This window comes from Mirounga angustirostris, unplaced genomic scaffold, assembly GCF_029215605.1.
Source record: "Mirounga angustirostris isolate CCGP_5_RB_7025 unplaced genomic scaffold, mMirAng1.0.hap1 SCAF_7, whole genome shotgun sequence".
Classification (NCBI taxonomy): Eukaryota; Metazoa; Chordata; class Mammalia; order Carnivora; family Phocidae; genus Mirounga; species Mirounga angustirostris.
In genome coordinates this window covers 25,882,676-25,903,716 of record NW_026991715.1, presented here as the reverse complement: position 1 = coordinate 25,903,716, position 21,041 = coordinate 25,882,676, and the positions used below count along the sequence as shown (strand labels likewise).

Below are 21,041 nucleotides of genomic sequence, written 5' to 3'. Positions count from 1 at the left end.
AAGCTCACCAATCAGTGTCAGTAGACTGACTGTCTTCAACTAGAGCAAGTGACCAAAAGGCAAAGCAAGAATAGTTCATGAATTGTGGCTGATTAACTCTCACTGCCTAGTTAGGAATTAAAAAAAAGTCTGTCTAGCTGAGCTAAATGAACATTAATTCCTTCTGTAGTTCTAATACTCATGCTCCTTAGTTTTAGTCACTTGCCTTAAGTAAAGATAGAATTTCTGTGGGTTTCTGGGTTGGTTGAGCTGCTCTTGATTTGACCATAGCTACATCCATGTTTTGTACCTGGTAACTTGCTGTCTTAAGGGTGTAGCAGATGACCCTAAAGAGGTGAGCCATACCAAACAAGTGAAGGTTATCTATAGTTGTGATATAACTACCAAGTAATAATCTTTATTTCATATAACCCCTTTATTTTCATCATTTTCTAAGAAAATTTATAAGGGCTTTATCATAATTGAAAGACTCAATTACTATACCTCTTCTATTTTCTTGGGAGAAGTTTCACTTTTATTACTTTTGAATTCTTCATTTATCTTTATTCTGGCTGCTAGAGAAAGAAAAAAAATATATAATTATTTCTCTTCTAATTTATAATTCCTGTCCCAAGAATTTATACCTTATTCATTATAACTACTTCTCTAGTAGTTGAAACAGTTTTGCCCCATGTGAAACTAATTATAAAAATAAGACTTTTTAAAAAAAAAACTGTCCTAGAAATCTTTGGACAGGCTGGCAAATTTTTAATTAAACCTAATATACTCTAATATACAAATACTTTCGTTTCCTGCTTTTTACTTCCAATTTCATTTATATACCTCTAGCTATCAGATTCTAATGAATCCCATTTAATAATTTCTTTCCATGAATCTAAAAAATTAAAATGCTTTAAGATGGCAAAACTCAATACATACAAACACGTTAAACCACACACACACACACACACACACACACACACACAAATAAAATAAAGACATAGCACCAAAATATATATAAAAGTGGTTTGGCTGGCATGTAAAGTGAGTGATAAATACACCTTTGTTCATGTAAACCACTGATACTTTGGCATCATTATAGCATAATTTAGTCTAATCTGACAAGTGCCTTATTGTTGCTGTGAGCATTTAATGAAACAACCCATGTAAAGTGCTTAGTAATTATGCAATGTTAGCTGTTCTTATGTCACTTAATAACACTTGAAGTGCTGTTGATAGAGAATAGCCAGAAAACCCTCCTTCTATGCTTTATATATTTCAATATTAGGTGCTGAAAATTTGGGATTTGGAGCCAAACTGCTTAGGTCAATCCTAGCTCTACCTCTCACTAGTATGATGTGAGACAAATCCTTTCACATTTTGTCAGTTTTCTCATTGGAAAAAAATTATAATAGTAACTACCCCACAGGGATATATGAAGAACTAAATGAATTTGGTAAAACATATACAATATGAAGCATATATTTTAATATTCAAGAAATTGTTCTTGGTGAATTACAAAAAAACTTGAATTCCTAGGGACAGTGGGGATACTACCTAGGTGCCCTCTTAAAGAGTTTTAGAAATATATGAAGATAGATGGGGCGCCTGGGTGGCTCGGTTGGTTAAGCATCTACCTTCAGCTCAAGTCATGATCACAAGGTTCCTGGATCGAACCCCGCATTGAGCTCCCTGCTCAGCAGGGAGCCTGTTTCTCCCTCCCCCTCTGCCTCTCCTCCTAGCTTGTGCTCTCTCTCTCAAATAAATAAAATCTTAAAAAAAAAAAAAAAGAAAACGAAATATATGAAGATAGATACTGCACATGACCAATACATAACCTAAGCTTTAGAACTCCGACTTTTAGATATGATAAAAGCCACTTAAAACAGTGAAATACTAAATTTGTAAACATTTGGGATAGATTCTTTTTCACAGCTGCTATCATTTCTGGAATGACACAAGGAATTAATAATATGGAAGTATCTGGTCCTAGAGAGTGTGAAAATGTGATTATATAATAGAAATAAGTTTAACGGCTTGACAAGCAATGGAGCATGCTAAAATTCTGATCTTTTCTGATTCTTTATAAAAACTAGATCTTTAAAAATTTTAAGTAGATACTCCTCAAAGCAGTGTAATGTAAACTAATCTTCATAAAACATAACAAAATTAGGGGAGAGATATGAAGATCACTCTCTAAGATGGGTCTTGACCATGCAAATTCTCTTGGATATATTAGAAGCCATGTGAAGAACTTACTCCAACATGACGAAAAATAAACCTACCTTCTAATGCTCTGGTATCATTTTTAAAAACCCGTTGTCTGGTCCTGTGTAATGTTTTAAAGAGCTGTAAAACCTATAAAAAAAAATTAGAATTCAGACCTCAAAAGAAAAAAATTTTACATTTTATATAATTACAAGGATTACAAGGTATTTCTTTTCTCTTTAGTTACTTGGACTATTTTTCAAAATAGCCAGTAAAACCAGGGTTTGCCAAAACAATTTTCCCTTCGTTATTTATCTTTAAATTAAAAAAGAATTAGATTTACAAAAATAATACCAAGTTCTTTGGGAAAAAAAAACAAGGATGGTTAAAAAGTTAATAATCCCCCTGCCAAAACCAGTCTGCTAAAGTAACTTTGTCAGTCTGGTATGTATTTGTTCTCACTTTTCTTAACATATGGAGGCCTTCATCTGCTCTAAAAGTTTTACACACATATACACAAACTCATGAACTTATTACATCTTAAGAGAGCCCAGAAGGAAGATGTTTCAGATAATTTAGGAAAGTGTAATTGTGATTTCCCAAAGAGAAGTGGAATGTTGAGACTTATGAATATTCTAACACTATGTTAAAAAAATAGAAGAGCCTGACATTTTGGTAGAAGACAGATTGTGTAGAGGCTTTAGTGTTAGGCCAAGCCTACTTCACCCTTCTCAAGTTTAAAAACGTACTCAATATTGTTCCCCCGATATTGTTTTTTCTCCTGTCTTTTCAATTTTAGAGAATAGAAGACACTGAGTTTCTCAAGCTGGAAATCTCTACACAATTCTTTAAATCTCTATTACTCTTCATGTGGAAATTTTAGGACTGTCTCTCTAATGTTTTCGATATTCTCCATTCCTGAAAATTATTTAAGTTCAGACCCTCCCATCTCTTGCATAGACTACTTAACACAGATTTGTCACTCTGCCACTATTCCCTCCAATCCATTCACTAGATAAAATATCTAATATTTATTTACTAAGTATACCCTGTGCTAGGCATTGTTTTAGGTATTTACATATATTAGAAAACCTATAACATCAAAGGCAGACACCAAAAGAAAAACAGGAAACACGAAGCAAAAAACATAAAACACAACAAACAAAAACCAAACAACCAAAATGAACTTCCTCAGAAAAGTACGTGACTGCAGAGATGGAATAACAACAAAAAGAAGCCATAGTAAATTGAAAAAGGAACATTCAGAAAACGCCCCAAAGCTCTCAGATATCAAATGAAGGATAGCAAATATTAAGGGTAGAAAAACAGCCAAGAAATAGAATAAAAACTCAGAAATTGAGGCAAGAAAACAAAATTAAGGGAGTAGTCCAGATGGACCAACAATTACATTAACTGGATTTCCAACAAGAAAGAACAGAGGGGTGCCTGGGTGGGTTAGCTGGTTAAGTGTCCGAGTATTGATTTTAGCTTAGGTCATGATCTCAGGGTCCTGGGATGGAACCCAGCGTCGGGCTCTGCACTCAGCGTGGAGTCTGCTTAAGATTCTCTCTCTCTCAAATAAATAAACAAATCTTAAAAAAAAAAAAAAGGACAGAGAAAACAGACAAAAGAAATTAAAAAGGGAAAAATTAAGAAAATGTTACCAAGTAAGGTGCATCGGTTACTTGATTGAAAAAGTTCCAAGTGCCCAACACAAAACCCATACCATAGTACATCATGATACAGGTTCAGTACGATGCTCATAAAAAGAAACACCTTGAAAATAAAAAACAGTTCACATAGAAAGGACAGAAAATCAGAATGACACCTGACTTCTAAATAGCATCACTGTGAGAAGACAATGGTATAAGATCTTCAAGTTAAAAAAAAAAAAAATGCCCAGGGCAACCCTCTTGGGCCCCCTCCCTCTTTGGGAGCTTTGTACTATCACTACTATCACTCAATAAACTATGCGTTGCTGCCCACCAAAAAAGAAAAAAAAAAAAAAAAAGATGTCCAGCTTAGAATACCATACATAGCCAAATTACCATTTAACTGCAAAGGCAAAGAGACATTTTTGAAAATACGAAGTCTCTTATCTGCCATACATCCTTTCTTGTAAAGCTATAGAAGAATGTACTCCACAACAAGGGGATGAACTACAAAAGAAAAAACATGGGAACCAGTGAGGCAGGTGATCCAACACAGAGAAGATGGTGAAGGACAAATACAGGTCACCATTTGTGCAGCCAGTCTACAAAGCAAAGTCCAGACTACAGCAAAAGGTTGAACTGATCCAGAAAAGATGTTCCCAGGAAAAAATCAAACTGATACTGATTTTGGGAACAGATAAGTAGGAAACTAACCAATGATAATAAAAACAAGGTTATTATTTTCAAGAAAAACAGAATTAGAAAAGAAAGGCAATGTAAGAGGACTCAGCTGTGGACAATTTTATACAATCAGAGTACTTAAAAAAATGAAAACTAATTCACCAAAATTTGTAAATGAGAGGACTAAGGTTTTTTTTTTTTTTTTTTTAAAGATTTTGTTTATTTATTTGACAGAGAGAGACAGAGCAAGAGAGCAAACACAAGCAGGGGGAGTAGGAGAGGGAGAAGCAGGCTTCCCGTGGAGCAGGGAGCTCGATGTGGGGCTCGATCCCAGGACCCTGGGATCACGACCTGAGCCGAAGGCAGACGCTTAACAATTGAGCCACCCAGGTGCCCCAGGACTAAGGTTTAAGAGGGGAGCTCAATCATCAAATTCTATTGTTAAAAGTCAGTAAATAGTATCTCCCAAAAGAAAAAAAAAAAACCCACAAAACACAACGAATAGCAGTTTAAGTATGTTCTTTAGAAACATGGAGGTAAATGTGAGAATAGCTAAAATGATTAAAAGCACTTATCTCTGGGGAGCAGGAATTGAGAGTATGTAGAAGGAAGTATACACCTACTGGTTTCTGTGTAACACTTTGATTTCTTAAACCTTACACATTTATCAACTTTATTAAAACTAAAAAAAAGTATTTTAGAAAGAGGAAGGGAAAGGACATTATCAAAAAAGAGATTAGACAAGCCCTGACAAGAAGAAAGTATCTGCAAACCATATATCCAGTAAGGGGCCCTTATCTGGAACATTTAAAGAACTTTTACAGCTCAACAATAAAAACACAGACAAAGGATTTCAATAGACATTTCTGTAAAGATAGACAAATGGTCATCAAGGCCATGAAAAGATGCTCAATATGATTTGGCATCTGGGAAATACAAATCTAATTCTCAGTGAAGTACACTTAAGCCCAGCAGAATGGCTGTAATGAAAAAGAAAATCAGTAATGAGTAACGAGTATTGGCAAGAATGAGGGAAAATTGGAACTCTTATACATTGTTGCTGGGAATGTAAAATGTTGCAGCTGTTTGGAAAACAGTTTGGCAGTTGCTCAAAAAGTTAAACACAGTGTTATCACCTGATCTAGCAATTCGATACTTATATACCCAAGGAAATGAAAACATATGTTTACACAAAAACTTGGACTTGAACAATCATAGCAGCATTATTCACAACAGTCAAAAAGTAGAAACAACTCAAATTTCTATCAATTCATGAACAGGTAAATAAATGTGGTATATCCATACTGTTACAGCTTAAATTGTGTTCCCCCAAAGGACATACTGAAGTCCTAATTCCTAGTACCTGTAAAATGTGACTTTATTTGGAAATAGGGTCTTTGCAGATGAATTAAGTTAAGATGAGGTCATTAAAGTGGGCTCTAATACAATATGACTGGTATCCTTAAAAGAAGCAGCAAACGCCATGTGAACACAGAGACACACACAGACTGCCATGTAAAGACGGAGGCAGAGATTAGAGTGATGCAAGAGTGAGCCAGCAAGCCAACAAGCCAATGAACATCACGGATTGATGGCCACCATCAGAAGTTAGGAAGAGGTAAAGATTCTACCCAGTTTCAGAGGAAGCATGGCTCTGCTGGCACCTTCATTTCAGACTTCTGGCCTCCAGGACTGTGGAGACAATACCTTTCTGTTGCTTTAAGCCACCTAGTTTGTGGTACTTTGTTAGAATAGCCATAGGAAACTAATACAGATGTTAGTATTGGGAAGTGGGGTACTGCTACAATGAGTACCTAAAAAATGGAAGTGGCTTTGGAACTGAGATGTGTAGAGACTGAAAGAATTTTGAGGTGTTTGACAGTAAAAGCTGAGACTGCCATGAAAAGATTGTTTGTAGAAATACAGACTTTAGGGCGCCTGGGTGGCTCAGTTGGTTAAGCAACTGCCTTCGGCTCAGGTCATGATTCTGGAGTCCCGGGATCGAGTCCCACATCGGGCTCCCTGCTCAGCGGGGGGTCTGCTTCTCCCTCTGACCCTTCCCCTCTCATGCTTTCTGTCTCCCATTCTCTCTCTCAGATAAATAAAATCTTAAAAAAAAAAAAGAAATATAGACTTTAAAGGTAATAGAATATCATAGAAACCCAAGCAGTTTAATATTACAACAGTGGTAGAAGATAAGTTGCATGGGATTAAGAGCAAAGTGGAAAGTTAAGTAAATGTAATCATTTTAGGGGCACCTGGGTGGCTCAGTCATTAAGCGTCTGGCTTTGGCTCAGGTCATGATCCCAGGGTCCTGGGATCGAGTCCCATGTCGGGCTCCCTGCTCAGTGGGAAGCCTGCTTCTCCTTCCCCCACTCCCCCTGCTTGCGTTCCCCTCTTACTGTGTCTCTGTCAAATAATAAAAAAAAAAATCTAATCATTTTACTTGTTTTTTAGGGAAAAAAGAAATTTCATTACTACAACAGCCAACCCCCCTAATTTAAGAACTAGTATACACAAAAATAAATTTAAAATGGATTAACATGAAACCATAAAACCATGACACTCCTAGAGGAGAACACAGGCAGTAACGTCTTTGACATCAGCTGTAGCAACTTCTTTCTAGATATGTCTCCTGAGGCAAGGGAAACAAAAGCAAAAATAAACAACTGGGAGTACATCACAATAAAAAGCTTTTTGCACAGCGAAGGACATAACCAATAAAACTAAAAGGCAGCCTATGGAATGGGAGAAGATATTTGCAAATGACATATCTGATAAAGGGTTAGTACCCAAAATATACAAAGAACTTATAAAACCCAACACCCAAAAAATGAATAATCCAGTTAAAAAAGGGGTGGAAGAAATGAATAGACATCTTTCCAAAGAAGACATATAGATGGCCAACAGACACATGAAAAGATGCTCAACATCACTCATCATCAGAGAAATGCAAATAAAAACTACAAGAGATACCACCTCACACCTGTCAGAATGGCTAAACTCAAAAAACAAGAAATAACAGATACTGGTGAGGATGTGGAGGAAGAGGAACCCTCTTGCACTGCTGGTGGGAATGCAAAGTGGTGCAGCCACTCTGGAAAACAGTGTGGAGGTTCCTCAAAAAGTTAAAAACAGAACTACCTTATGATCCAGCAACTGCAATACTAGGTTCCACAGAATACAAAAATATTAATTCAAAGGGTTATATGCACCCTGATGTTTACAGCAGCATTACTTACAATAGCAAAATTATGGAAACAGCCAAGTGTCCATCGACTGATGAATGGATAAAGAAGTGGCATATAAATATACAATGGAATATTACTCAGCCATAAAAAAGAATGAAATCTTGCCATTTGCAATGATGTGGATGGAGCTAGAAAATATTATGCTGGGGCGCCTGGGTGGCTCAGTTGGTTAAGTGGCTGCCTTCGGCTCAGGTCATGATCCTGGAGTCCTGGGATTGAGCCCCACATCCGGCTCCCTGCTCAGCAGAGAGCCTGCTTCTCCCTCCTCCTCCTCTGCCTGCCACTCTGCCTACTTGTGCTGTCTCTCTCTGTCAAATAAATAAATAAAATCTTTAAAAAATATATTATGCTAAGCAAAGTAGGTCAGAGAAAGACAAATACCATATGATTTCACTCATATGTGGGATTTAAGAAGCAAAACAAATGAATAAAGGGGGAAAAAAAGGGAGAGGCAAACCAAGAAAGACTCTTACCTATAGGGAACAAACTGATGGTTATCAGAGGGGGGTAATGGATTAAGTAGGTGATGGGGATTAAGGAGGGCACTTGCTGTGCTGAGAACCAGGTGTTTGTTGTATGGAAGTGTTGAATCACTGTAGTGTACACCTGAAACTAATATTACACTGTAGGTTCACTGGCATTTAAGTAAAAACTTAAAATAATAGAACCAGTATAAGAAAATGTCATCAATACTGTCTTGGAACTATAAGAGCTAATATCACCTTAGAGTTAATCAATTTTTATTAAATGCAGAAAGCTAGGTCACAGATTATCTTCTCTTCCTCATTTACTTATACTAATTGGATAATTTAGGTAATGTATACGGAAGGCGGACTCTCTACAGACAGATCAGTTGGAACAGGACATTGCCACTTATTTTAACCTTGGACAAGTTACTCAGCCTTTTTGTCTCAATTTTCTCACATAATGGGTTAATATTAAGGGTGTATGGGAAAATTTCTGAACTAGGTTTCACATTAGATAGCTATTACTTACCTATCTCTTCCAATTCTGGGTTATATGCTCTTCCTGAGTACATCCACAGCACTGGGCACTTACTACATAGTATGTGAAATCAAATGCTTACTTGCTGTGGTCCCATACTTCTTCAAAGGCTATGTATCCTTTACACTTACCGTTAGTATCGTCTATATATGGTAGGCCTCCCCAAAAGTGTTTTTGGAATGAATCTTAATTTCTTTTGAATTCAAGTTTTCCAAGCAACTTCCCACTTCAAGGACTTTCCATATACTACTTCCTCTTTCTGGAATACTCTTTCCTCTCTTCTTCTAGCTAGTTTCTAATCAAACTTCAGGTCTTAACTTTTAATTCTATGAGAGACTTTTTTTTTTTTATAGGCTCCATGCCCAGTGTGGAGCCCAACCGCAGGGCTCCAGCTCAAGATCCTGAGATCAAGACCTAAGCTGAGATCAAGAGCAGGACGCTTAACTGACTCAGAGACCCAGGCGTCCCAAAAGATTTTTTTTTTTTGCATCCCTCTAGAGAGGTTAAATCCCAACTATAAGCTCACAAAATACACTGTATTTTCAATTCAAAATCTCCCCCCTGCTAAATTTTTTTTAAAAGATTTTATTTATTTATTTATTTGACAGAGAGACAGAGAACACAAGTAGGCAGAGGAAGAGGGAGAAGCAGGCTCTCCTCTGAGCAGGGAGCCCCACGCGGGGCTCAAACCCAGGACTCTAGGATCATGATCCGAGCCGAAAGCTGACGCCCAACCAACTGAGCCACCCAGGCGCCCCCCCCCCGCCCCCCGCTAAATTTCTTTATGAAGGCAAAGGTGGTCTGTTTATCGTTGCATCCACTGTGCCTAGACAGTGTAGGCTAAATGTTGGCTGTAAGGTATTACCGATAGCTATTATGGACACTCAAATTATCTGAATAACTCTTCACAGTTGTTTCTACTGGTGCTGTGACATATACTAAAATGTACTGAGAACACCAAAGTCAGTAGTACAGGAGGCACCGCTTGGTGGTGTCTTACTATTGACCAACCATAAACATTGCTTTTCCTCACTATACAGTAACAGGCCTTTCCCCCCTTTTCCGTGCTTACACTGCAGCCAGTGACAGAGACAGGACCAAACTGGGCATGCTGATGTTGAAGGTTAGGGATGGCTTGTCCCTGAGAAGTGTGCGCCGGCCAGGAACGTGCACCAGTTTGACAAGAAATGAATCTGACACCAGGTACTCAGGGAAGCACCCGGCGGGGGCATCACTTCCCAAGCTCATTTCGAGCACTCAGGTCTCACGGGTCTCTGCTCTGTCTCCCTGGGTGTTGATTTTTGGCAAGTGATTCCGCCCGGATTCAGTTTCCTCGGTGCCATACTTCGGTGTACCTTCCGGTTATCTGGTTATCTGACTAAACTTTTCACCTCATCGGACCTTTCACTCAGTAGAGGGTTGCAGCGCAGGGCTGCCTTTGGCGTCTCGTCTACCTCTCAACGACGCGAAAAAGGTCCCTCAAACACTCGGTGTGGGGATGGAACGGGGGCAGAACTTGCACGACGTAGAAACAAACACTTCGGTACCCCAGGAGACCAGTGCGGAAGCTCTGGTGCCACCCTCCCTCCTCGCACCAGCACAAACCCTCCACCGCCCTTCGCAGGTGGTCACTGTGCTCCTCAGCGGCAACGTTCACAAGCTCCGTGGAGGGTCCTGAACCCACACCTACTGAGATTCCAGACAACCTGCGCAGGACCGCCCGTTTTCCCTCCCCGTCGGCAACGAACCCAAACCTTCCCTGGGCCCTGTCACCTTGGCCGCCTGACCCATGGCTCTCCTCACCGCGGCGGCCGCTTCTCCGGCGATCGAGCCTCCCCGCCTCTCGGCAACCAATCACTGCCCGGCGTGGACTATCCAACTCCCCGAAGTCACGTTCCTAACGTGCCGCAACCAATCACCGCGCAGATTCCCCCTTGTAGCCCCGCCTTCCACAAAGACACCGGAGACGAGTTTGCTAAACGGCTGCAGTCTGGTAAGAGCGCGAGAAGCTGCCGAGCCCAAGTACTGGAGAGAGGAGAACGGAAATTACCTGGACGCCATGTTAGTTAGGGGCAGAGTCACTTCCGGTCTCTTCCGAGGCAGTCAGGTGTCGGGGGTGGGTTATTTATTGGAGGTCTTCAACGTCTCTGTTATTACCTCTTGTTTGGAGGTTGCGGTTATCTAATAAAGAACCTTTATGTTAATGTTTCCCAGTTGCGACAGTCTACTTGTGAAAGTGCGTAAGAGCCAAGCCCTAACAAGTATAGCTGCCGTTAATTGGAATTCTGGCTTCCCAAAGCGCTATTTGTACATTTTCTCAATTCCCGGAAAAGGTGAGGTAGAGTTACTTGCTCAAGACCACAGGCTAGAGGGGTGCCTGGTGACTCAGTCGGTTAAGCTGACAATTCTTGATTTCAGCTTAGGTCATGATCTCTGGGTAGTGAGATCGACCCCCCCCCCCTTGGGCTCCACCCTCAGCTGGGAGTAGCTTCTTTTCTCCCTTTCCCTTTGCCCCTCCCCCTGCTCAGGTGGTCCCGTGCACACACTCTCTCTCTGAAATAAATAGTTTCTTAAACAAAACAAAACAAAAACCATAGGGCTAGTAAATGGAGGTCCGGGACACAAATCCCTATGCCTGACTAGTCTTACCCTCCACACATCCTCACCTTACCCTACTCTTTGGTTTTGCTGGTCAAACGGTCAGAAATGTTATTTAAGCACATTTTAACTTAGGACCTTGCAAACTTCAAGAAAAATCTCAACCTTTCCTTCATCGCATAATCGTTGTTTGCCTTCCCTACGTCACAGCCTTTCAGGTAAAACTACTTTTTAGTAGGAATGAACGATTTGAAGCAAAAGATCTTAAAGACCTTTTTCCTTCTCTGTGATTTATGTCATTTTAAAGAATATTTCAAGTCATCAAGATAGCAACATAACAGTTAACTTTTTAAATTATAATCCATTAGATCTGCAGATGAGTGTTTAACATAACCAAGCAATTAAACCAAATATACTCAAGTACTGTCTTTTATATAGGAAACAATAGATCTTGTGACATTGCACGATGGTGCCTTCAAATTTTTAAAGAATGACTGAAACATGCTTATTTTCATTTCCAGTTTTAGAATCACGGCCCAATTTCCTGAAAATTCATAATTTATTGTTACAATTTCTGGCTAACTAGGGTCCTGTATTCACTTAACCAAAACCCCGTATCTGCCAATACTTGAAAATAAAATTCTCATAGGGTCAAACTCAGTTCATTACTGAAGCCTCTCTTAGATAACTCTGTATCGTTCCTTCAGCTGTTCCATAAATGAGGTAACTATTTTTGTTATTCTAGGAATATGTCCTGGTTTGTTAACATCTCAAAGTGTGAGACCAGAACTAAACAAGAATTCTAGTTTGTTCCTCACATAAGTTCATGGAGCTCTAAGTAGGCAGAATAAAGGCCTCCAAAAGATGTCCCTGTTTAAATCCTAGGAACTTTTGAATATGTTACCTTATATGACAAAAGGGACTTTGCAGATGTGATTAAATTAAGGCTTTTGAGATGGGAAAATTTTCCTGGATTGTGTGGTGGGCCCACTGTAATCACAGGATCCTTATAAGTGGACGAAGGAAGCGGAGTCAGGGAGAGGTTTGAAGATGCCCTGAAGACAGAGGTAGGGGCTTCAAGTCAAGAAATGCAGGTAGCTTCTAGAAGGTAAAATAAGGTAAATGTTCTCCCCTAGAGCCTCTAGAAGGAATGCAGCCCTGTTAACACAGTGATTTTAACCCAGTGAAACTCAGACTTCTGACTTCCAGAATGTTACCTCTTTGTGACCCCTTCCATCTTGAAAGCCAACAGGAGGGCATCTTCAATCTTTGACTGTCACCTCTCCTTCCATCATATCTCCTCCCTCTCCTGTGTCCCTCTTTCACTTATGAAAGCCCCCGTGATTATATTGGGCCTACCTGGACAATCCAGGAATCTCACCCACCACAAGATCCTTACTTTAATGACATCTGGAAATCCCCTTTACCATGTAAAGAAACATATTTATAGGCTCCAGAGATTAGGACATGGGCATCTTCTGCCTACCATACCCAGTTTAGTTGAAGCTGGACAATAAGGTTGAAATTGAAGGAAATGAAGCAGGAGAAGCAGCCATGGGCCTGATCAGGTAAGAACCCTATAATCCAAGGTAGGATTTTGGATTAATTTTGTGATAAAATGCCTTACCAGCAGGAGAGTGAGATCATGATTTATATTTTATAAAAATCACTTCGTGTGCTGAATGGCAAATTGACTACAATGGAAGCAGAACCTAGCTAGGAGGCTCTCAAAGTACTCCAGGCAAAATATGACAGTGGCTTGGATTAGGGTGGTGTAGTAGAAGAGGTGAAAAGTGAATGGATTCATGATATGTATTGCCAAGTATAAGAGAGAAGAGTTAAGGATGATTTCATGGCCTTTGACTTGAGCAGTTTGGTGAATGGTATTATGGTGGATGTAGAATTCTGCAGGAGGAGGTTTTTTTGTTTGTTTGTTGTGCAAAGAGTAAAAATAAATCTGAACTGCCTCACAGACATCCATATGGAGGTGGTGAGTAGGCGGTATTACATTCCATTGGCCAATCTGGAATTAGGGGAAAGGTAGATCAGAGAGACATACTGGAGAATCATTGCTCTGCAGATGATAAAGCCTTAGTGAAAGATGACCACACTTATTATCCAAACCAGTATATATCTCTTCTTTTTAACTTTCTATTTTGACAATTTCAGTCTTACAGGAAAGTTGCAAGAATAACAGAATTTGCATATACCCCTCACTCGGATTCCTCAAATGTTAACATTTGACCACAATCACTTTATCCTTTTCTATCTCTCTATATATGAACATTTTTTTTTTGGTATTTCTTTACTGTTTGAAAGTGAGCTGCAGACATGATACTCCTATACTCCTAAATACTTCAGTGTTTTTTATTCCTACAAAAAAAAAAAAAAAAAAAGACAGTTTCTTACATCAGTGGGCCTCAAAGTATGATTCCAGGGCAAGCAGCAAATGCATCACTTGGAAACATGTTAGAAACCTAAATTATGGGCGCCTGGGTGGCTCAGATGGTTAAGCGTCTGCCTTCGGCTCAGGTCATGATCCCAGGGTCCTGGGATCGAGTCCCGCATCGGGCTTCCCGCTCCTTGGGAGCCTGCTTCTCCCTCTGTTTCTCTCTGTCTCTCATGAATAAATAAATAAAATCTTAAAAAAAAAAAAAAAGAAACCTAAATTATAAGACCCCACCCCAGATCAACTAATTTTGATAATTTTGCTATGGTTATGTAAGGAAATTAACACAACTTTCAAAGCTACTATCTAATTTATAGGCATTATTTAGATTTTGCCAATTGTCCTAGTAATGTCTTTGATAGCAACAGTAGCAAACGAGTCACTTTTGAGATTCAAGGGATCCACTATCAATAATTTTTATTGGCAGGGGACAAGATAAGACAAACTGGTAAATATTATCATATAGAGTAGTCCTGGAGCTATAATTAATTTTTCTTAATAAGGGCATGTGGAAATTAAATGTTAGCTAGAGAATATAGCCAAGAATGGAACCCATTGAGAAGTCTGGAACTGGAGGCTTACTGTGAAGGAGAAATAGCATCCAGAGGGGTATAGGAGACAAGACTAGGAGAGTGAAGACTATTCCTGAAAAGAGGAAATGATCAACATTAGGAAATAATGCCAAGAGGTCTAGTATGATAAGAAATAGAAATGTTCATAGAATTTGTAAGTGGAGGTCCTTAACAACATTGGCAAGAGGGAAATGGGTTAAAAACAGATGAGAAAGTGGACACAGAATAAAGAAAAGTTTTAAGAAGCAGCAAAGATATGAAAGGGTATGTCAAGTTAAGGAAGGTGTTCTTCCTTTAAGGTGGGGCATGTTACGTTACGCTGATTACTTCTGGGAAGAAGTCTTAGTTGCACAGTGGAGGGAGGATTACAAAGTCCTGATGCCTGGATCCCAACCTCGGAGTCTGATTTAATTGATCTAGATTTTGGCCAGGTTCAAGAGGATTTTTCAAAAGTTCCCCAAGTGATTTTAACGTGCAGTGAGAACCACTGCTAGAGGGAGAAAAACACTGGTGCAAGGAGGGCTTACTTACTGGAACCAAGACCTTCTGCAGCTGAGAAATTAAGTGTTAGGGTGTCTCAGAAATTAAGTGTTAGCTGAGAAATGCAAACACGACCAGCATTGCTTGGATTATCCAAATCTTTTCAGTTACAGTACCTAATTTTTCCTACAAGTGTCCATAAAGCAAGTGAAGAAGGGCGTATACAGTAACTCCATTCCCCAAGACACACTAAAGATAGAAAGAAGGGGAAAAAAAAAAAGACCTCGGTGTGGCTCCCTAGAGGCTCGAATCAGGAACCTCCCTTCCGCCGGGTCTCGTCGGGCAGTTCTTGGAAGCTCCCGTGCGCTCTCTGCACCCGCAGTGCAGGTCGCCAGTGCGCACGCGCAGGACCAGCCCGGACGCCCGAGCAGCGGTCCCCGCGCAGGCTTGGCCGTGCACCCCCGCCCTCTGCTCCGGCTCCTCCCTCCTCTCGAGCTTCTCCCCGGGGCGGCCGCGCGGGAGGGAGGCCGAGATGGCAGATGAGATCGCCAAAGCTCAGGCCGCGCGGCCTGGTGGCGACACGATCTTCGGGAAGATCATTCGCAAGGAAATCCCAGCCAAAATCATTTTTGAGGATGACCAGGTAGCCACCGGCCGTCGCCTCCCTGGGGGGCTGAGGCGGGGCAGTCTCCCGTGAACACGCGGGTTTCCCGCGGACGGAGGGGAAAGGGTCGGGCAGCATCGCGAAGGGAAGGGACTCGGCCGCCCCGCGGGGCCTCTGCCGCGGGCCCCCAGCCAGCGGGCAGGGCCGCGGCAGCTCGGAGGCCGCCCGCTGGCGCGTGCCGGCGCTCCGGTTACGCGTTATCAGCCCGGGGCGCGGGTCAGGCTGCCGGGCACCCGCCGGGCCAGCACCGTGGGGTCTGGGCGCGTGTGGGGGACGCGCTGGCTCCTCGGTGTGGGCGCCCGCCGGCTCCGCGACTGCCTCGGACCTCGCCCGTGTCAGGAATCTCACAATCTCGCCAGCGCTCTGCCCGACAGGGAGAAATCCGATCGCGCCCTGTCTAGGGCCCAATCTCCGCGATCTCCCGCGCACAGCCTGCCCGCCTGGGCTTTCCCGGGCGCCAGTCCGCGCCGCGTTGCGGGAGCCGGCCGGGGGTCCGCGGCCTCGGGGTGGCTGGGGGCCGAAGGTCCGCCAACGCCAGGACCCGCAAGTCAACCCCACCCCACCCCCATCCCGCTCGGGCCGCGGACTCTGGCGGGGAGTGGGTCGGCTTTTGGGATTTGCTTTTCTTTGGCCCCGCCCGGTAGCAAAGGTTCCTTGCCTATTTTACAGGAAGCAGTTTTATGGCAGGGGACTAAGCACGTAGTTTTTGTTGACTTCATCGTAGGTGAAATTCTGTTTTAGGGGGGCCAAGTCGATGTGACATCTTGTGTAAAATACTTCCGGGCGAGTTGTATTTATGGGCTTGGATCTCAGATAAAGCTGGGCAGGAGGTTGGCTGATTTAGCTAGAAATTAACTTTGTCAAATTAACTTTAAGAAATATGGAATATAAGGGAAACATTCTTTTTACACTTAGCGTTCTTAGATTCAAAATGTTACCTAGATTAGGTTCCTGTAGGTGAATTTTATTTAGATACCTTTGTTACTGGTAGGGAAGTTCTTTTGTTCTAGAAAATGCATATTTCTTTTTTTTTTTTTTTAAGATTTTATTTATTTGACAGAGAGAGCGAGCGAGAGAGGGAACACAAGCAGGGGGAGTGGGAGAGGGAGAAACAGGTTTCCAGCTGAGCAGGGAGCCCGATGCGGGGCTCGATCCCAGGACCCTGGGATCATGACCTGAGCCGAAGGCAGACGCTTAACGACTGAGCCACCCAGGCGCCCCTGCATATTTCTTTTTAAATATTTTCACTTGCTTTTTATAAATGATGATTGAAATAATTGATTTTTGAACCACCTAAGACCCAAGAGTATAACTGCATGAAGCAATCTAAATGATACAGCATTTTGTGTGGAGTACTAAATAGAATTAGTCCTAAGACGTTGAGCAGGGAAGGTTCTATTAATAAGCAGCTTCCACCTTCAGTAGAGAACAAGAGATAAAAAAATACTCATTTTTTTTTGGTATGTAATTTGCCTAAATGCTACTTATCTTCATTTCTATGAAAGACAAAAGGTATATTATTACTTAAATAGTTGAGTAAGGTGAGAAGAAATAGGTATTAGTCAAAATATCAGACAAATACATAATTACAAAGCTCATCACTGGGGTAAAGGAAAAAAACAGGAAATTGCACAATGGGGACTCCTAACCTAGGGAAAGTGGGGAGAGAAATCTGATTTCTTTCAGAAATTTTATATATGCTGGGAGCTGAGGAATGAATATCAGGTTAAGTTAGACAAAAGCTGGGGTTGAGGGGAGAGAGGACCATTGCAGTAAAGGGAAGGGCCTTTGAAAAAAGCCTGGGAGTGTGGAGAGAGATGAAAGACACTGTGATTTGAGCAGGAAGAGTTGAATGAGATCAAACTGAAAAGGTAGACAAGGATGAGCTTGCCTAATTTCTACTTCACTTTTGGATTTCTCTTTAAATGTCCCTACCTCAGAGTGGTTTGTCTGTGATCCCCCGGTCAAAATTGGGTTTTTCTGTGATAATCATTTATTTCACTCTTTACTTTTCCTTTGTAACATGTAGGTAGGATCTTAACTCTTTTATACCTTTGTTTAAGGTCAGCCTTCCCATTAGACTAAGTTCCATGAAAGTAACCATGGGATCACAGGTATTGTGTATACTTCTGATTTCCTAGCATCTACTACATGCCTCCCATGGGGCTAGTGTGAAAGAGTAAATTTAGCCTATAAGATGATACTAAAACTAATTTTTTCCCCCTTTTCTCTAGTGTCTTGCTTTCCATGACATTTCCCCTCAAGCACCAACTCATTTTCTGGTGATACCCAAGAAACCTATATCTCAGATTTCTGTAGCAGAAGATGATGATGAACGTGTAAGTAAATTTACCAACACAATTCATTTTCTTACCTTTTTTTTTTTTTAATTTGGGAGACTAAATTTTGACCTGAAAGTGATGTCATATTTTCATTTTCCTGAGGGTATTATTGAGGGAAAAAACAGACAATCCTTTGGGAGTGCAATGTAGAAATAGTTTGATTTTTTAAAATTGAGATATAGTCGACACATAACATTGTTAGTTTTAGGTGTACAATATAGTGGTTTGATATATGTATATTACGAGGTGATCACCACAGTCAGTCAAGTTAACATCCATCATCACCAATTCTTAAACAAAATGGTTCCTAACAAGGAATAGTTGGTGAGACTCATTTTTTCTCAATAAAGAAACAGTACATCATACAGGGGATGATGTTTTTTTCTTTCTTTTTAAATTTATTTGACAAAGAGGGAGAGAGCACAAGCAGGGGAGAGGGGCAGAGGCAGAGGGAGAAGCAGACTCCCCGTTTAGCAGGGAGCCCAATGTGGGGCTCCATCCCAGGACCCTGGATCATGACCTGAACCAAAGGCAGTCACTTAACCAACTGAGCCACCCAGGCACCCCGATGTTTTTTCTATTAATTTTTTCTATTAATGCTGTTAAAGGAAAGAAAAATCATTTGGTTTTGCCAGATGTATAGGCCTCAATTAAATATTTTCCTAATGCTCCTCATGGTAGATTGTATAATAGTTTATAAATACTGGCTCTTCTTCTTCAGGGGTGCTTTAATACTTCCTGCCTTATTGATGGCAGGCCTGGTTATGTGACTTAATTTGGCCAGGAAATGCAAGCAGAAGTGATATGTCTTGCATAGAAACTATTAGAGACTAGCACCTGGTTTGTCAAGTTCTTTCTTCCCTCTGCCACTGTGGTCATACAGAAACTACTCCATCAGCCTGGGTTTCAAAGTGAAAAAGATGAAGAATTTAGAGCCTAGTCAACCTGTGATGAGCCTATAGTGAGCACAAGAAGTGTATCTTTGTTGTAAACCAGTATGTGGAGTGGTTTGTTACCACCGCTTAACCAAACCTATCCTGATTGATGTACTCTTCTGTTATAAGAAAGCAAGATATATCTTGCTTTATTAAGAACATGTAAATCTTTTTTTTTAAGATTTTATTTATTTATTTGAGAGAGTATGAGAAAGAGAGAGCACGAGAGAGGGGAAGGTTAGAGGGAGAAGCAGACTCCCTGCTAAGCAGGGAGCCCGATGCGGGACTCAATCCCGGGACTCCAGGATCATGACCTGAGCCGAAGGCAGACACTTAACCAACTGAGCCACCCAGGCGTCCTATTAAGAACATTTCCCACTTGGAAAATGATTTTAAAATTGTTTTAATTGAGCAGATTTATGTCTTAATTTGTTTATTGGAATTAGTCCTGAGTAAATACCTAATCTTAATGGCTTTTTATTGTAAATTGTGTTGTATTAGTATTAAGAGTTTCCAAATATTTGCCCAGAGGGATATGTTTCAAGTTGGTGGTCTTTTAATATTTCAACTTGGTAGTATGTTATTTAATGACAAGAATTTGTAAATTGCCTGTGCTTAAGAAACTTTTTTTTTCTTTTCCAGCTTCTTGGACATTTAATGATTGTGGGCAAGAAATGTGCTGCTGATCTGGGCCTGAAGAAGGGTTATCGAATGGTGGTGAATGAAGGTTCAGATGGGGGACAGTCTGTCTATCATGTTCATCTCCATGTTCTTGGAGGTCGGCAGATGAATTGGCCTCCTGGTTAAGCATGTTTTAGGGATAATTTTCCCTTATCTAGGCAATGGTCAATATTTCCCAGTTCCAGTATGTTAAACAGTATACTTTGTCTGTGTATGGAGAGATTGAGGAAATAATTTTTAAAACCCATACATAATAAAAGACAGTGTTGCATGGTTTACAGTCTTTTTGACTCCTGTATTTGATTTATTAAAAAAAAATATATATATATATATTTGTTGGAATGTATAAAGATAGAGTTCATAATTTGGGAGGTTTTTTTGGTTTCTCTCCCCAAGGAGGACTAAACATATGTACGTTGTTATAATGGTGTGACTGGTTTCTGAATACAAATTAAAAGATTTCACAAATTTAGCTTTGAAATACCCTTTTAGGGTAAAATATTAGTCCAGGAGAAGATTTTCTAATCTAATTCTCTGATTTCTTAAGAACAAAGGAGTATGGGATGTGATTGATCCAGAAAGTGACAGTTTTGGGTCTAGAAGGAATATCACAAAAGTATCACAAAAGTTAAGTCAGATGAATTTTTTGGTCTAGAAGGAATGGTTTTTGTCTAGCTCATGCTTCCCCTGGACTGTTGGGGTAATTTGGAAGGGATGAAAGTCGATTTGTCACAGAATCTTTGATGACCATATGAAGCCATACATTGGTATTTCTTTTGTCATCTGAACTCTGTCTGAATATTTATTATAATCATATTACTTAGATTTAACTTTCCAAATTGAAAACTTACTGTTTTAGTCTTTGAAAACTTACTGTTTTAAATGTGCATGTGCACACTAGCAAAATTTTTTAAGTTGTACGTGAATCTGGCTATGTGGAGTTGGGGAGGGAATCTCATGATGTGAGTTCTTATGTAGACTGACCAAACTTTTTTAGTCTTGCCATGCACCGTAGCCTTTCTGAGATACTGTAGGGCAAGTAGTTTTGTCTTTTGGCTTTCCTTCATGTAGGCACTGTTTTCCAAAACCTAACTTGATACTTCTTGGCTGCCTTACTTTCCTCTTTGATTCTCTTTGTGCTTATGGATTCCTTCCATTATAATCTCTATAAAGACCATTTTAGTAAGGTTTGACACTGAAAACTTTTTTTTCTACATTTTAAATTGCATTACTGATTTTTAAATACCTGTTTGGGGGGATTAGGAAAATTGGCCATTTAAATCTTAAAAATAATTTTTTCCTAATTGTCATTTTTTAAAAAGATTTTATTTATTTATTTGAGAGAGAGAGAGAGCCAGCAGGAGCCGGAGGGAGAGGGAGAAGCAGACTCCCCACTGAGCAGGGAGCCCAGTGTGGGGTTCGATCCCAGGACCCTGAGATCATGACCTGAGCCGAAGGCTTAACCAACTGAGCCACCCAGGCGCCCCCCCGCCAATTGTCATTTTTTAACTTTTTTATAGTGTTTAAAATATTTCTGTAGTTGA

The 21,041-nt window shown here is 40.5% G+C and overlaps 2 protein-coding genes across 3 annotated transcripts in view; one reads left to right on the top strand and one right to left on the bottom strand.

The window, feature by feature from the left end:
* Positions 1-10,657, bottom strand: part of LYRM7 (LYR motif containing 7) — a 33,328-nt gene extending 22,671 nt beyond the window's left edge. For both annotated transcript variants that reach the window (XR_006789998.3, XM_045870224.3), the window contains exons 1-3: positions 10,550-10,657; positions 2,265-2,337; positions 484-554 (exon numbers count right to left, since the gene is read on the bottom strand). Coding sequence is in view for 1 of the 2 variants with exons in the window: in XM_045870224.3 (XP_045726180.1) it covers positions 484-554; positions 2,265-2,337; positions 10,550-10,567 (162 nt within the window). In the remaining variant the exon portion in view is untranslated. The remainder of the gene's footprint in view (positions 1-483; positions 555-2,264; positions 2,338-10,549) is intronic.
* A 4,557-nt stretch (positions 10,658-15,214) lies between these two features.
* Positions 15,215-19,780, top strand: HINT1 (histidine triad nucleotide binding protein 1). Its single transcript, XM_045870208.1, has 3 exons — positions 15,215-15,518; positions 17,774-17,878; positions 19,459-19,780. The coding sequence occupies exons 1-3, from the start codon at positions 15,408-15,410 to the stop codon at positions 19,621-19,623; spliced, it is 381 nt and encodes a 126-aa protein (XP_045726164.1). The 5' UTR covers positions 15,215-15,407; the 3' UTR covers positions 19,624-19,780.
* Positions 19,781-21,041: the final 1,261 nt, after the last annotated feature.

Coding starts and splice junctions, on each gene's coding strand:
- HINT1 (XM_045870208.1), top strand. CDS start 15,408: ATGGCAGATGAGATCGCCAAAGCTCAGGCCGCGCGGCCTGGTGGCGAC. Junction 15,519..17,773: donor TCATTTTTGAGGATGACCAG/GTAGCCACCGGC, acceptor CCTTTTCTCTAG/TGTCTTGCTTTCCATGACAT. Junction 17,879..19,458: donor CAGAAGATGATGATGAACGT/GTAAGTAAATTT, acceptor TTTCTTTTCCAG/CTTCTTGGACATTTAATGAT.